This window comes from Theropithecus gelada, chromosome 3 (genome assembly GCF_003255815.1).
Source record: "Theropithecus gelada isolate Dixy chromosome 3, Tgel_1.0, whole genome shotgun sequence".
Taxonomy (NCBI): domain Eukaryota; kingdom Metazoa; phylum Chordata; class Mammalia; order Primates; family Cercopithecidae; genus Theropithecus; species Theropithecus gelada.
Genome location: NC_037670.1, coordinates 20,227,118 through 20,243,841, shown reverse-complemented (window position 1 = coordinate 20,243,841; position 16,724 = coordinate 20,227,118). Strand labels below are relative to the sequence as shown.

The 16,724-nt window shown below is 55.6% G+C and overlaps 1 protein-coding gene across 1 annotated transcript in view; it reads left to right on the top strand.

Annotated features, from left to right (window-relative positions):
• Positions 1–16,025, top strand: part of PDE9A (phosphodiesterase 9A) — a 121,806-nt gene extending 105,781 nt beyond the window's left edge. Inside the window, exons 14-22 of the mRNA XM_025381034.1 lie at positions 1,155–1,356; positions 1,746–1,828; positions 2,979–3,135; positions 6,661–6,774; positions 9,735–9,839; positions 10,570–10,698; positions 11,888–11,983; positions 13,606–13,687; positions 15,794–16,025. Of these exons, the coding sequence (XP_025236819.1) occupies positions 1,155–1,356; positions 1,746–1,828; positions 2,979–3,135; positions 6,661–6,774; positions 9,735–9,839; positions 10,570–10,698; positions 11,888–11,983; positions 13,606–13,687; positions 15,794–15,807 (982 nt within the window). The 3' untranslated portion in view covers positions 15,808–16,025. The remainder of the gene's footprint in view (positions 1–1,154; positions 1,357–1,745; positions 1,829–2,978; positions 3,136–6,660; positions 6,775–9,734; positions 9,840–10,569; positions 10,699–11,887; positions 11,984–13,605; positions 13,688–15,793) is intronic.
• The last annotated feature ends 699 nt before the right edge of the window (positions 16,026–16,724 follow it).

The window sequence follows — 16,724 nt, the reverse complement described above, 5'->3', positions numbered from 1 at the left end:
TGTGTGCATGTGTATGTGTGTGTGTGGATGTGGGCTGTGTGTGCGTGGAGTGTGTAGAGCGGGTGTGTGCATGTGTATGTGTGTGTGTGGATGTGGGCTGTGAGTGTGCGTGGAGTGTGTAGAGAGTGGGTGTGTGCATGTGTATCTGTGTGTGTGGATGTGTGCATGTGTATCTGTGTGGATGTGGGGCGTGTGGATGTGTGCATGTGTATCTGTGCGTGTGGATGTGGGGCGTGTGGATGTGTGCATGTGTATCTGTGTGTGTGGATGTGGGGGGGTGGATGTGGGGTGTGTATGCATGTGTATGTGTGTGTGTGGATGTGGGGGGGTGTGGATGTGGGGGGGTGGATGTGGGGTGTGTGTAGGTGCATGTGTGTGAGGATGGGTGTGTGCATGTTTGTATCTGTGGATGTGGGGTGTGTGGATGTGGGGGGGTGGATGTGGGGTGTGTGTGCATGTGTATGTGTGTGTGTGGATGTGGGCTGTGTGTGCGTGGAGTGTGTAGAGCGGGTGTGTGCATGTGTATGTGTGTGTGTGGATGTGGGCTGTGAGTGTGCGTGGAGTGTGTAGAGAGTGGGTGTGTGCATGTGTATGTGTGTGTGTGGATGTGGGCTGTGAGTGTGCGTGGAGTGTGTAGAGAGCGGGTGTGTGCATGTGTATGTGTGTGGATGTGGGCTGTGAGTGTGCGTGGAGTGTGTAGAGAGCGGGTGTGTGCATGTGGATGTGTGTGTGGATGTGGGCTGTGAGTGTGCGTGGAGTGTGTAGAGAGTGGGTGTGTGCATGTGGACGTCTGCATGTGTGCGTATGTTTAGCAGCAGGCATTTTTTAATGAAATATTGCTCAGAACCAAATATTAAAAGCCTATTAAAGGTTTCATGGTGATTGGGGACCCAGAGCCCCGTCTTGGAGTCTCCCCTCCCCCATCCCCGAACTTCCTAACTTTGTGCCCCACTATGGCTCCTCAGACACCTCTGGGGACACCCCAGTCCTTGACTGCAAGGTGAAAACCCCTGCTAGGAGCTCTGTCCCCACACCTGCCCCGGGTGCTGTGGTGCGGCCCGCTGGACATTCTCAGGGTCCCTGTGTCACCTCATTGGTACCTGTGGTAAACATGGGAACACTGTTGACCTCTGGTTGGGATGAGGGTTTGGCAGAGAACGTTCAAACCAGCGCACAGCCTTCTGGGTGACTTTGGGAGGAGAGGTTGGCGGGCCCAGGCACAGGGTGACCCAGACCCCCTGCCTCCCACAGCTCTGCGTCCACGACAACTACAGAAACAACCCCTTCCACAACTTCCGGCACTGCTTCTGCGTGGCCCAGATGATGTACAGCATGGTCTGGCTCTGTGGCCTCCAGGTGGGTCCTGCCCGCCGCACACCCAGACCTCCACCCTCGGGGGTCAGATGGAAGCCCGTTCCAGGCAGTGGCAGCCCCATCCCACCAAGAGAGCCACAGGTGTGGTGTCCCCAGCTGCTCCGCCCCTCCTAGGGAAGCACCCCCCCCCACCACTGTCAGTCTCCCCATGGGCGAGGCTGCTCCTAGGATTACATGAGCAGGTGTGCGCCCGACCTGGTCACCCGTCCACCCCCACAGGAAGGCTGGTCCCCTCCCACCATGCCAGGAGACCCCACATAGCTGCAGGGGCCTTTGTCCCCACCTTACCACTCCCCCAATTCCACCCCCCTCATCCCATCCCACCCTCCGAGTGAAGAGGGCAAACACCTGCGCCCTGTTTTCCAATCCAGGAGAAGTTCTCACAAACGGATATCCTGATCCTAATGACAGCCGCCATCTGCCACGATCTGGACCATCCCGGCTACAACAACACGTATGTACAGGATTTTCTCTTGTTTTCCTTTTAAAAGGCACCCTGGCTCCTGGAGGGAACCCGTCAGCCCAACCCTCAGAGCACTTCCCGGAAGGAGCTGTCAGCGACGGCCTCCCAGCCCAGCTCTGCCTCCACTGACACAGCTCCCGGCTTCTGGACTTTGCCCAGGGCCTCGGGTCTCCCCGGAGTAGGAACTTTCGGGATTATCAAACCCCAGGGGGACTTTCCCACCCCTGCGCGGGCCTGGTCCAGGCTCAGGTGCACGGCAGAGCCCTGGCCACGCCGGCGCCTTCTCCACCCCAGGCAGGGAGCAACGCCTGTGGGCACGCGGGGATGGGGGCTCCACACACCCTCTCAGGAGCTCGCCTCTCCCCCGGCAGGCTTCCAGCTGGCTTCTGCAGGGAAGGCAGAGGCAGGGGCCAGAAGAGAGTGAGAGAAGGGACTGCAGAATGACAGGAGGTGGGAGTGAGGTGTCCCTTGTGGGGCCAGGGATCAGAAGCACAGACCATTGCTCCACTCCTGCCTCCACAGGCACAGAAGACCATGGCAGACATGGTCCAGGCCGTGGGCTTGGGTTTGTGTCCACAGTGGCACAGCAGCTCTCTCTGTTGAATTGTGTGTTTGTGTGACGATGTCATCACAGGCCTGAGAGCTCTGCTGCCGTGTGTCGGCACCTAGTGGGTTCCAAGGTGCGGCAGTCGGCGCTTCTCCCGGGGCCATCACCACACACACCCATCTGTTCTCCTTCTGCTCATTTCACACTCACAGCGGCTGGCACAGCACAGGCCAGCAGAGGCCTTGACCACAGCATCCCAGTGAACCACAGCTGGTTCTGCCCACCTGCCTCCTCTAGCACCTGGTGACATCTGACAATTTCACAAGAGGCCGTGATGCCTCAGGGCCTGTCCCAGGGAGCGTGCTGCTTCCTCAGAGGGGTCCTGGGACTGCAGGAGCATGGGGACGTGAAGTTGCAGGGGCAGCTGAGCAGCAGAAGGGACTTTCTGGGTGGGGCAGGGCACAGGCGGCTCCCCCAGCCCCCATGGCACTTTCTCCCCGACTTGACTCCACTTACATGCCTGGGCGTTGCTCCCCAGTGCAGGTGCCTGGTGAGGGCTCCTGAGCCTCCCCTCACTCTCTCCTCGCCTCCCAGGTACCAGATCAACGCCCGCACAGAGCTGGCGGTTCGCTACAATGACATCTCGCCGCTGGAGAACCACCACTGCGCCGTGGCCTTCCGGATCCTCGCTGAGCCCGAGTGCAACATCTTCTCCAACATCCCACCTGATGGGTTCAAGCAGATCCGACAGGTGCGCGGGGTGAGGGCCCTCCCACCGGAGTGGGGGCACATTCAGGGACAGCAGCCCCCATTCTCCACTGGCTGGAGGCTCCCAGAAGCTCCTGGCCACAGCAGTGCCCTGCGGACCCAGGGGAACCCCTCCCTCCTTCCTCACCTCCTCCAGGGCCCAGAGTGGAGCCCCAAAAAGAGGGTACCCTCGCCATGCACATGTGTATCCCACTGACCTGCACTTCCCAGCCTCTATTAATTGAGCCTTCACTGGCTCCCTCTGAGATAAATCCTTTGTCCATCTTCCAGTCTAAGAAACTGAGGCTTAGCGAAGGTAGGGAGCCTGCCCAAGGAGGGGGCGGGCCCTGGACAGACACGTCTGCTGCATCCAACGTAGGAGAGCTACCCTGCTCCATAACCCCAGCTGCTGTCACCTGTCACCCATAGCCCAGTCAGCCCCCTTCCATTTCTTTTTTTTTTTTTTTCTTCTGAGACAGAGTCTCGCTCTGTTGCCCAGGCTGGAGTGTAATGGTGCAATCCCAGCTCACTGCAACCTCCACCTCCTGGGTTCAAGCAATTCTCCTGCCTCAGCCTCCCAAATAGCTGGGATTACAGGTGTGCGCCACCACACCCGGCTAATTTTCGGTATTTTTAGTAGAGATGGGGTTTCACCATGTTGGCCAGGCTGGTCTTGAACTCCAGACCTCAGGTGATCCATCTGCCTCGACCTCCCAAAGTGCTGGGATTACAGGCATGAGCCACCGCGCCCAGCCACCCCTTCCGTTTTAGATAAGGGGGCTTTCTGCCTCTCAGGGTGTGATGGGAGGAGAGTGAGAGGGACATCTGCATGAGAGGAAGATGACCCAGTCCACCTGCCCCAGACAAACACCTCCAGCTCATCGAAATAACGCCCCCTTCCACATGGGAATTCCTCATCAAACCCTCACTCTCCGACGTTTGCAGGGGAGGGAAGCTCTCAGAGTAACCTCTGGGAAAAATGTGTGGGGTAAATAGTAGCGTCCTTCAAACAAGGCCCACCTCCCGTGAGTGTGATCTTATTTGGAAAAGGGTCTTTGCGTTTGTACTTGTTAAGATCTCCAGATAAGATCAGTGTGGATTGTCCAAGGGGGCCCTAAATCCAAAGACTAGTGTCCTTGGACAAGACAGAGGAGAAAACAGTCCAGACCCAGAGGAGAAGGCAGCGTGAAGATGCGGTGAGTGGAGATTGGAGTGATGCAGCCCTAAACCAACGGACTCCAGGTCCCCCGGGACCTGGAGGAGACAAGGAAGGACCCTCCCCTGGAGTCTTCGGAGAGAGCAGGGCCCTGTCCACACCTTGATCTTGGTTCTGGCCTCCAGCACTGTGAGAGAATGAGTGTTGTTTTAAGCTGCCTAGTTTGTGGTACTTTATGTGGCGGCCCCAGGACACTCACCAGGGGCACCGTTCCGCAAGGCAGACCTCAGCCATTCGAAGTCTAAGTGGCTTCCTTCCAGAGGCAGCCGACAGAGACCGTCTGGACGCCAGGACTGGGAAAATACTCACCGCCCTCCCGGAGTGCTGCTGAGCCTCCTTTATCAGAGAGCAGCAGCCTCGTCGACCATGGCTTTCCGATTTGTCTACACTTCCAGGAGGTTCAAAGCCCAACGTAAAAAACTGAAGTCAGTGAAGCATTTGAGGAAGCTCTGAGGAAGCAGCACGCTCCCTGGGACGGGCCCTGAGGCATCACAGCCTCTTGCGAAATTGTCAAATGTCACCATGTGCCAGAGGCAGGTGGGCAGAACCAGGCTGTGGTACACTGGGATGCTGTGGTCAAGGCCTCTGCTGGCCTGTGCTGTGCCGGCCACTGGGAGTGTGAAATGAGCAGAAGGAGAACAGATGGGTGTGCATGGTGATGGCCCTGGGAGGAGCACGGACAGCCGCACCTTGGAACCCCCTAGGTCTGACACGGCAGCAGTGCTCTCTGGCCTGTGACGACATCATTGCACAAACATACACAATTCAGCAGACAATTTACAGTCATTATTGAATCACCAGTTCCCAGTACAGTTATCTCCCCTTTATCTATAGGCTCTCTGGCCTCTCCTCCGTGTTTGTGCCCCTCCACACCCTGCAAGCAGGTGCCCTGTGTGGCTATAAGCGGTGGCAAATCTTCGTCTGTAGTAGGTCAAAGGGCAACCGTGAAGAGAGAACACTGCATCTGCCACTGCTGCCCCAGTGGGGAGCTCCTCCAGGGACAGGACCCTGGGAATCAAAGGAAGTGAACGCCCCTTAGTGTAGGCCTCGTCCCACTGAGCCGTGTCGGAGAGCATCCCGCAAGAGAAGGAGGTGGCACCCGACTGGAGGAGCAGCCCCTCTGCACGGGGGATCGTCCTCGTGCCCAGCCACCGTGGGGACACACCAGCGTTGGCTGCTTCAAATGCTTCACTGACTGCAAAATGTGACTCTCCTCTGGGGGTAAAATTCGTTGTCCCACTTTTTAAAAAATATATTTTGTCATGGAAGATTTCAGGAATAACCGAATAAATGCTTCACTAATAACACAATTCAATGTTTACAGGAAAATTGAATAATTCAAGATGCAAGTGATGTCCCCCTCAAAAATATATGTATACGTTTGAAATGACCTAGATTGATGGGTTTGGGTTTTGTATCTGATGCTTGTGGTTTTATTTTCTTGGAAGAGGAAAACATCATACCTGGCACAGAGGTGTGTTCTGTAAATGCTTGAGGGGTGGGTGGATGGAAGGACAGATGGGTGGATGGATGGATGGATGGATGGATGGATGGATGGATGGATGGATGGACAGATGGGTGGATGGATGGATGGATGGAAGGACAGATAGGTGGATGGATGGATGGATGGATGGATGGATGGATGGACAGATGGGTGGATGGATGGATGGATGGATGGAAGGACAGATAGGTGGATGGATGGATGGATGGATGGATGGATGGACAAATGGATGGATGGATGGATGGAAGGACAGGTGGATGGATGGATGGATGGACAGATGGATGGATGGATGGATGGATGGAAGGACAGATAGGTGGATAGATGGATGGATGGATGGATGGATGGAAGGATGGACAGATGGGTGGGTGGATGGATGGATGGACGGATGGATGGATAAATGGATGGAAGGGTGGATGGATGGAAGGACAGATAGGTGGGTGGGTGGGTGGGTGGGTGGATGGATGGACAAATGGATGGAAGGGTGGATGGATGGAAGGACAGATGGGTGGATAGATGGATGGATGGATGGATAAATGGATGGAAGGGTGAATGGAAGGATGGATGGGTGGATGGATAGATGGATGGATAGAGGATGAATGGGTGGGTGGATGGACGGATGGATGGATGGATGTGTTTTTTGGGTGAATGGATGGATGTGTGGACAAATGGATGGATGGGTGATGGATGCACATATGAATCAGAATGAGGGATACATGAAATAATGTATGCAGGGGGCTCAGTACTCAGTAGGCCTCCATTGAATACTTGTTGGGATTATGCCCGTGTTACCGCTTTGTTCTTTCACTATTTAGGGAATGATCACGTTAATCTTGGCCACTGACATGGCAAGACATGCAGAAATTATGGATTCTTTCAAAGAGAAAATGGAGAATTTTGACTACAGCAATGAGGAGCACATGACCCTGGTGAGTGGCTTGTTCTGCCTGTGTGGGCAGCCAGGCGGTGGGCTGGCTGAGTGGGTCATCCATCCAGCTCACACTGGAAGCCAAGAAGCCAAAAGTATTAGTCTTGCCTTGAAACATGGTATCTATAAATCTGGTTTTCAAGGTCATGACTCTTACTAGGAAAGTCCCAGGCAGGGCCTCCCTCCTGACGGAGCCTCCTTCATGGTCGGAGGCGGCACTCTCCCATTCCTCCATCTCTTTTGGATTTGAGGGAGATAAGTGGGTGAAGGCCATGCATGTCGCTCTGCTTTCCAGAGAATAAAACCAGCTCTCCCATGAAGGCACAGCCCCAGCCCATCTCTGTGGGGGCAACTCCAACACAGTCCCTGCTCCCCAAGCCGGCATCCCCCCCAGGCCTACACCATAGCCCGGCACCCCTCTATCACCAGGACAAGGTGGCCAGAGAAGGGGTAGGGGGCCTCCCCCATGAGAAGGTGCAGCATCTTCCTTTCAGAAAGGGCAGGCACTGGGCACCCCAAGGCACACAAGGACCGGAGCACGACTCATACCTGGAATCCAGCACTTTGGGAGGCCATGGCGGGAGGATTGCTTGAGTCCAGAAGTTTGAGACCAGTCTGAGCAACATTAGCAGACTCTATCTCCACAAAAAAAGAAAAGTCAAAACATCAGTGCATACCTGTGGTCCCAACTGCTCGGGAGGTGGAGGTGGGAGGGTCGCAGGAGCCCAGGTCCAGGCTGCAGTGAGCCACGGTCGTTCCACTGCACTCCAGCCTGGGCAACAGAGCAAGGGTCTGTCTCAAAAAACAGAGAGAGAGGTGCATGAGAACTGCTCTCCCAGTCTTCAAAGAGAAAGCTGGTTTTGTGGAACCTTGTCTAAGCATCGGGTACACCCCTGGCATTCTTACTCTGAAATTTGATTGTTTAAAATCAATAGCATCAGCCGGGTGCGGTGGCTCAAGCCTGTAATCCCAGCACTTTGGGAGGCCGAGATGGGCAGATCATGAGGTCAGGAGATCGATCATCCTGGCTAACACGGTGAAACCCCGTCTCTACTAAAAAATACGAAAAACTAGCCGAGCAAGGTGGCGGGTGCCTGTAGTCCCAGCTACCCGGGAGGCTGAGGCCGGAGAATGGCGTGAACCCGGGAGGCGGAGCTTGCAGTGAGCCGAGATCCGGCCACCGCACTCCAGGCTGGGTGACAGAGCGAGACTCTGCCTCAAAAAAAAAAAAAAAATCAATAGCATCACTTTCCACCTCCAGAGAGGTTGAAAAATAGGGAACTCTTGGCTCAGGCTGAGCTTCTAACCACCCAGTCCCCGTAGGTGGAGTCTTTAGGACTCAGCTCTCTGGAGCTGAGGTGCAGTTAATTCCCAAAGGCTGTGCGAGAGGACGGGAGCTCCCGCAGGCAAGGGCTGGACAGCAGGCAAACCTCCCCAGGCCAGGGCCTCCAGAAGCCCCTTCCCCGAGAGGGAAACAGACGCATGGAACAGCTTCCTGGCAAGCAAGTTCCTCGCTCCCGAAAAACCAAGGGAAGGCGGGAGGCACCGCCTTGTCCTCTTAGATATGAGGAAGGCAGGGATGGACCTGCAGGCAGGGGTGACCCATGCCCCACTGATGCCTTCTTCCTCCCTCTGAGGTGGGAGGAGAGGTCAGGGAAGAGACGGGGAGGGGCAGGATGCCGGAGGATCGGGTGCCAGGTGGTCAGGACCTCTGAGCCCTGCTGAAGGTCCCCACTCCCACCCCCAGCCTTACACACTGCAGCTGTGCAGACCAGAGGCAAAGTGAGGCTCAGAGCCCAGGTTTCCGTTTATCCCAACGACCGGCACCGGGCGGGGTCAGATGACAAGCAGCACAGCCAGGGATCGTCTCACTGCTGGGGAGCCCCAGACGGGGCTTCATGAACACTGGAGGACAGAGGTGGGGGGAAGGTCTCGGGGGGGAAAGGTTCTGAGTCAAAGTGGGCCCCAATAAGGAGGCCTCCAAGGGGAGTGCAGGCTGACATGGGAGGTGTGAGGTGCAGGGAGTGTGGCCAGCAGGGCCTGGGACCTTGACCTTCCCCAGAGACAGTGCTGCCCTGGCCCTGTACCAGGTCTGGTGTGGGGACAGCTCCCCCAGGGCCTGCCAGGCACAGGCTAGTAATTGCCTCTGGTCTGGAGCCGGACTCCACAGAGGAGTCAAAGAAAGGCCTGGATGGCTTCCTGGGAACTGATAGGGTGGGGAAAGGAAGGGTGACCACAGCAGGGTCCCTTCGAGGTCCCGCCGAGGTTGGAAGGCAGGATCCACCAAGCATCGTGCAGACACCCAGCTGAAATGACCTGCCCCTCACCTAGTCACATTCCCCAAACCAGCAGGTGCAGCCCCACAGCCGGGGGCCATGTGCCTCAGCTGGGCTTTCCTGTCGAATCAGCTTCAGAGCCTGGACGGCAGCCAACACTTTGACCTGGAAACCTGGTGATTCCAGACAGTCATTTGTGCCCGGTGCAGGCAGGGCTGCGGGACACCAGCCCTCCACGGTCTGTCCTATGGTGACATCCGGGCTAGTTCGGGTGGAAGCTGCTGCATCCCTGGGTCTACCCTATCTCCTCCTGAAGCTCCCATGGTGTGCCCAACCCTGGCCAAGCTCGGACGGAGCCACCTGTCCCCTGGGAAGATGAGCAGTGCACCCACCTGGGGAACAGCAGCAAATAGGGGGTGACCAGGCACGGGGCAGTGCTCCGGGGATATCACCTGGGCTGGGATGGCGAGAAAGGCTGGAAGGAGGGGACCCAAACAGGACCCTGAAGGTTCATTCTCCATTGAGAAGGGAGCCTGCCCTCCCTGAAGTCAGCCAAGCTCAGTTGCATGGTCCAGCTGCACGGTCCTCCCTCTCTTCCTGCCTGTAATGGCACGTCCAGACCCGAGCAGCTCAGCAGGCCATGTTCTACCTCCTGTTACCTCAATTCCAAAATCTCTTCTTTCAGCTGAAGATGATTTTGATAAAATGCTGTGATATCTCTAACGAGGTCCGTCCAATGGAAGTCGCAGAGCCCTGGGTGGACTGTTTATTAGAGGAATATTTTATGCAGGTAAGAGTCTTGCAGAGCAATCAAACCTCCAGCCAGTCTTATTAACCCCACTTAGTAAGGGTTTGCGTGAAACAGCACGCCAGGGTGGACCCGCATGTTCACCGGGCCGCGGACAGTTCAGCCTCCAGAAAGCCTTCACGGCAGGCGTCCATCAGAAACAAAATAGGTTATAATTTGAGACCTGAAAGAGAGTGACAATCCAGAAAAGCTAATGTCCTAAAACTGCCACCTGTCACTGCTAATTGAACCATTATTAGAAGCAGCCTTGTCAAGCCAATTGCCTGAAAGTCAAGAAGCAAGAATTGCAGAGGCAGGAGAGGCCCCCAGAGGGCTGAGACCCAGCAGGTCAGCTCACACAGATGGCCACGGGGAAGATCGGGGACATAGAAAACCAAACCAGCTGAAAACAACCACCAAATGTTAATACAGCAGCTTGATCAAGCCTAGGAGAACTCGGGAGGCTTTCTGCAGGATGCTTCTGCCGTCCTGTGTTACGTGCAACTTACCTCTGTCTGTCTCTCATCTCGGTCTTCCCAGCTAGACCTGCATGCCCAGCTCTGTTTAGCACTGAAGATACTGTCGCCCTCGCCTTGTTCTTTACTGAGACACGTTTGTGGTGTGGTTTGGTTGGTTGGTGGTTAACTGGCGCATCTTGTCTTTCTCTGAGAACAGCGATCTGGTTCTGGGGCATTTCTGTCTTTAATGTCGCTATCTGCTGCATTCCCTGCAGAGCGACCGTGAGAAGTCAGAAGGCCTTCCCGTGGCCCCATTCATGGACCGAGACAAAGTGACCAAGGCCACAGCCCAGATTGGGTTTATCAAGTTTGTCCTGATCCCAATGTTTGAAACAGTGACTAAGGTGAGTAACTGTTACCACGTGTGACACTTGCATACACTCAGATACACAGGCACACGCAGGTACACGCAGGCACACACAGGCATACACAGACCCACGCAGGCACACAGGCACACACAGACACACAGGCACACGCAGGCACACACAGGCACATGCACACAGGCACACACAGGCACACACAGGTATGGACATGCACACACACAGGTACACACGCACACAGGCACACACACAGGTACACACACACACAGGCACACACACACAGGTACACACACACACAGGCACACCTGCACATCCTGAGCAGCCTCTTCCCCGGCTGTCGTGGTGACCGCTGTCCCTGCTCCATCCAGAGCCTGCTCCCCACAGCCTGGCCCGTGACCCCAGCATCTCCTACTGTGTGCTGCACTCCCTGCCTTGCCTCACTGGGCCCTGGGGGGGCCCCTCATTGCCCTCCTGCATCACTGCTGGCCTTCAGGTCCCTGGAGGCAGCACCAGCTGTTGACTCTCCTGTCCCCTCTCTGTGTCCCAGTTCCACCGATCCTCACCTGTGGAGGAACCACTGAGCTCTGTGCCCTCGAGCTGTGAAGCCCCCATCCAGCTCCCAGTCTCACCGCACCCAGCCACCGAGGCCTTGCTCCCTGCACACAGCTCGTTCCTGCCCAGCTCCCCCCAGGGCCCCTGAGCTGCCTGTGGCCCCTGCCAAGGCCCCACCTCAAGGCACCCCCAGCGTGTGCAAAACAGGCCCATCTCTTGTTTCCCCCGGGGGTCTGGACTCACAGCCTTGCATCCTCTGACCTTCCTGGGCTCCCAAGTGCTGTGGATCCTTCTGCTCCAGGGCATCTGGAGCCGCCCCCACCCACTTCCCACTCCCAGGACCCTCAGCCGGGAGGCTGTCGGCTCCGTTCCCCTGCCCCTCGTCTTTGTTAGAACCTCAGAACCTGTCCCCAACCCTCATCTCACGGGCACGGGGGACACAGGAGGCGGCGGGGGGCACTTTCTGTAGGACCTCATGGAGGGTGATGAGGGCCAGAGACAGAGCCGCAGCGGGTGGGGGCAGCAGAGCCAGCAGGAGGGTGTCCAGGAGCTGGGACTGGCCCACATGCTTCTGCACGGAGCACCTGACACCTGCTTTTCTCCAGCGTTTCCCGCTGCCTTAAGAACCGGGACTCTGAATGAATCCGTTTTTCTCCCCCAGCTCTTCCCTATGGTTGAGGCGATCATGCTGCAGCCGCTTTGGGAATCCCGAGATCGCTACGAGGAACTAAAGCGGATAGACGACGCCATGAAAGAGGTAAAACGCACCGAGGAGAACCTTCCTTCCCTGTGGCAAGCAGGCACAGCGCCCTCCGCACTCCTGACTCCAGAATCTCGGACGTGCCAAGCAGGGCACCACTGAAGGCGACCCCATGGACAGGCGCACGTGTCCCTTCCATCAGAAAGCCTGGCTCCGTGAAATTAGGGAATGTGAGACGGGAAACCAAAACTGCATTCGCCAAGAACGCGTCAGGGCTCAGAACCTTCCAGGGAGTTTACTGGCCGTGCCCTTCACAAAAATCACAACTGTCACCCACATCTGTGGGCACCCAGGTGTCCTTGGGCGTATCAACCGCCGTTAGAGCATCTGGGACCCCTCTGAGTACAGCGCCTGGCCTGGCCCCAGGGCTGACTTGTTCAGACGAGGCCATGGGCTAGAAAGGGGCCCTCCCCTGGCACAGGGGCAAAGCGACCACCCACCTGCCAGCTTCCGGGCCCAGAACACACACCAGCACCTCTCAGGGGACAGGGAGCCTGGGGCTGGCTTTCGGTTGCTGTTGGATTGACATCGTTTTGGAGGAAGGGGTCAGGGTCACAGGCTCAGGGCCCACGCAGTCTTTCCACAGATTCCCCTGGCTGTCTGCTGTCCAGCCGCCCATGGTGTGGCCTCTGCCCCGCCCTCCTGCCTCCTCCCCGCCAGCGCCCCCGTGCAGCTAGAACAGCCCCACTACTCCTGCAGAGTTTGACGCCTCCTGGCCTTGGCTGGTGTTGCCCCTGCCACCTCCCCTCCCCACAGTGCCCTTTGTACCATTGAAGCACCCTCCAAGGCCCGTCAGTCAGGGCTCCCCTAGTTACTGTGCCCGCCACACCGTCTTTTCTGCCTGGGCGCTCCTGAAGCCCATGTGGCCCATGATGCCCTTTTGAGCACTGAGCCATTGTCCAGGCGTAGCCTTGTGTTGGTCTCATCTCCCTCGACTGACGGCCCCATGCCCACGCCCACCTGGGGCGCCAGGCCAGGCACGTGGTAGATGCCCAGCAATTGCTTAGAAATTGACTGAAAATCCAGACCAGCTGCCCTGACTTCTCCAGCTGATGGAAAGTCGCAGAAAGGTCTCTAAACCTCTGCAAGGCTGAGAGCACTTACGCAGAGGGACAGATGTAGCAAGACGGCTTCTCCTACTCCAGAGCCCCACAGGAGAGGTGAGGGGGCTTCTGCCTTTCTCGTGGCCCTCTGAGAGCCATAGCCCTGATGGCCTTGAGTCTCTAGTCCCGAGCCCTGCTGCCCAGTAGGGGACACTAGGGTTCTTCAAGGCCTCTGCCTTCCCCCTCTCAGCCCCCACAAAAAGGACAGTCACACCAAAGAGGTGAAAAGGCCCAAGTCACAGGCTCTGCACACACCACCAGTCCCTGCGGCTGTGGTGGCTGCGGCTGGGTGAGCTCACTGTCCAGGCCCCGGATGAGGCACCAAGGGTACCGGGACAGGGTACACAGAGGTGCCTCTGAAAAAACCCATGTCAGGAGCACTGGGCTCACAGGGGCTGGAGACCACAGGCTTTCACACTGCAGCACCTCCAGGCAACAGAAGCTGCTGGAAGACAGGCAGACACTCCCCTGCTGTCTCCTGCTCCCTGACTTGGCCTTCTCTGCACTTTGTTCCAGTTACAGAAGAAGACTGACAGCTTGACGTCTGGAGCCACCGAGAAGTCCAGAGAGAGAAGCAGAGACGTGAAACACAGTGAAGGTAACGCTGTCTCTGCTGACGTGGCGTCAGTCCATACCGTGATTCCGACAAAGGACCAAAGGAAGAGGAAGGCGAGAAAATCTGAATTTTGGAATACCTTTAAATGAACGGATTTTTTTTTTTTTTTTTTTTTGAGACGAATTCTCACTATTGTTGCCCAGGCTAGAGTGCAATGGTGCGATCTCAGCTCACTGAAACCTCCACCTCCCGGCTTCAAGCAATTCTCCTGCCTCAGCCCCCTGAGTAGCTGGGATTATAGGCGTGCGCCACCACACCTGGCTAGTTTTTGTGTTTTTAGTAGAGACAGGGTTTCACCATGTTGGCCAGGCTGGTCTTGAACTCCTGGCCTCAAGTGACTCACCTGCCTCTGCCTCCCAAAGTGCTAGGATTACAGGCGTGAGCCACTGCGCCCGGCCAAATGAATGGAAATTTTATTCCTTGCATCTAATCATTAGAATTAGGCTCTTAAGCCTGGTGGCTCATGCCTGTAATCTCAGTACTTTGGGAGGCCGAGGTGGGCAGATCACTTGAGGTCAGGAGTTCGAGACCCAGCTTGGCCAACATGCTGAAACCGCATCTCTACTAAAAATACAAAAATTACCCAGGTGTGATGGCACATACCTGTAGACCCAGCTACTTGGGAGACTGAGGCAGGAGAGTCACTCGAACCTGGGAGGCGAAGCTTGCAGTGAGCCGAGATTGCGCTACTGCACTCCAGCCTGGGCAACACCAAGACTCCATCTCAAAAGAAAAACAAAAAAAGAATGAGGCTCTTAAAGAAGGGGAACATGGTTTAGTTAATAGAAAAACATCAATAATTAGCATATGCATCACTTATAAGAGTGAGGACTTTTTAAAAGTGCAATTGAAGTACTGAAAACTTCACAAATCACGTGTTGGCTTTCTGTGGCTTTGAGAGTTTCTCTCTGCACTTGTTGATACAGTTATTCAGCTCACGGGGAATGCAGAGCAGCCATTTGTTCACCTCATAATAAGGTCACACTGTACCTGTCTAACAGATAATTCAAGAGAGAGTGCATCAAGCATGTAAGGCTCAGGGCAGGACAAACGGGACATGACTTATAAGTGGGGCAGCAACAGGCTTTGGCGTCCAACACACCTGGTTTTGAGTCCAGGCTTGCCAATTACGAGCCGAGAGACGTGCACAAGTGTCTCAGCCTCTCTGAACCTCAGAGCCCCAGTGTCTAAACCAGAGGTAATAATACCATTGTCACTGCTGTTTTAGTGACTAAACAGTCAAAGCGCGGGTCTGGTCCCTGTGAAGGGCTCAGTCAATGTTGGTATTTAATTTTTTAAGTCAGTTCGTATTTTTCAGTGGCTCAGAAAAGGGATCAATATTGTTTTATTTTGCCTAAATGTATTCAGCAATATATCTGATGGCCTCTTTCTTTTAAAATGGGCTGTGTGTCGGCCGGGTGCGGTGGTTCACGCCTGTAATCCCAGCACTTTGGGAGGCTGAGGCAGGCAGATCACTTGAGGTCAGGAGTTTTAAACCAGCCTGGCCAACATGGTGAAACCCCATCTCTACTAAAAACACAAAAATTAGCCAGCCGTAGTGGCACGTGCCTGTAATCCCAGCTACCTGGGAGCCAGAGGCAGGAGAATTGCCTGAACCCAGGAGGCGGTGGTTGCAGTGAGCCGAGGTCATGCCACTGCACTCCAGCCTGGGCAACAGGGCCAGACTCTGTCTCAAAAAAAAAAAAAAAGGCTGTGTATAATCCTGTTACGTTTCTGCGACTGCTGGTGCTTTTTTTCATCTTGTTTTTTGAGATGGAGTCTCACTCTGTTGCCCAGGCTGAAGTGCAGTGGTGCAATTTCAGTTCACTATAACCTCGACCTCCCGGGTTCAAGCGATTCTCCTGCCTCAGCCTCCTAGGTAGCTGGGATTCCAGGCATGTGCCACCACACCTGGCTAAGTTTTGTATTTTTAGTAGAGACAGGGTTTCACCATGTTGGTCAGGCTGAGCTCAAACTCCTGACCTCGTGATCCACCCGCCTTGGTCTCCTAAAGCGCTGGGATTCCAGGCGTGAGCCACCGTGCCCTATTCCTAAAAAAACAAATCAGTCATCTTTCCCTTCTTCCAGGAGACTGTGCCTGAGGAAACTGAGGGGCGTGGCTGCGGTTCCGGACGGGCTGGCGGAGCTGCACGGGATCCTTGTGCAGGAAGAGCTGCCCTGAGCACCTGGCACCACAAGACCACGTTTTCTAAGAAACATTTTGTTCACTGATACAAAAAAAAAAAAAAAAGGAATTCATGATGCTGTACAGAATTTTATTTTTAAACTGTCTTTTAAATAATATATTCTTATACGGAAATGGGTACTGTACTTCTTCTTTGCTAGAGTTGTGTACGCTGCTTCCGGTAAGTTCTCTCGTGGAGACGAAGGACACTGTGCTTTTCCCCCAGATGTATCTCAGAGCAATTGACCGGTGTGATACGGTGCGTACGTCCCTGTAAATTCAGCATTAAATGTCAGAACGGTGCCCTGAGCGCAAGGACGTGCCCGGGTCCTGTGTTTCTGAGCAGAGGGGGATGTCAGTGCTGTGTGTGGGACATCTGGGGACTGAGGCAGGTGGCCAGACTGTAGGACGTGTGTCGGAGCAAACGCACCCATGACCACGGGGACGACACACGCTGCGTGCTCCTGCGCAGGAAGACTGGTGACTTCACATTTAAATCCTCAGATAAGGAAAAGAGACATATGTATTCAGCACGTGTGAGGGTCTCTATCTCGGGAGGAGAGATGGCCCTCCCTCCAGCCTTTGTTCCGGTAATGAGCACAGGGGACGTTCTGGGTGGCACTGTGTCCACACGGGGGACCCAGCCCCCGGCTTGGTCACGGCCAGGCTCCTGTTGTTGCTGGGACAGTCGCACCCCTGAGCTCTCAGAGACTGCCTGCACGCGGTGGACTCCTGGAGACCCGATTTATGAAAAGCAAGGAAAAGTCCCCTGGGCTGTGGGCTCCATCTCTGCTGCACTCTAGAGACTGAACCACCTCCCAACGCGCTTCGCCC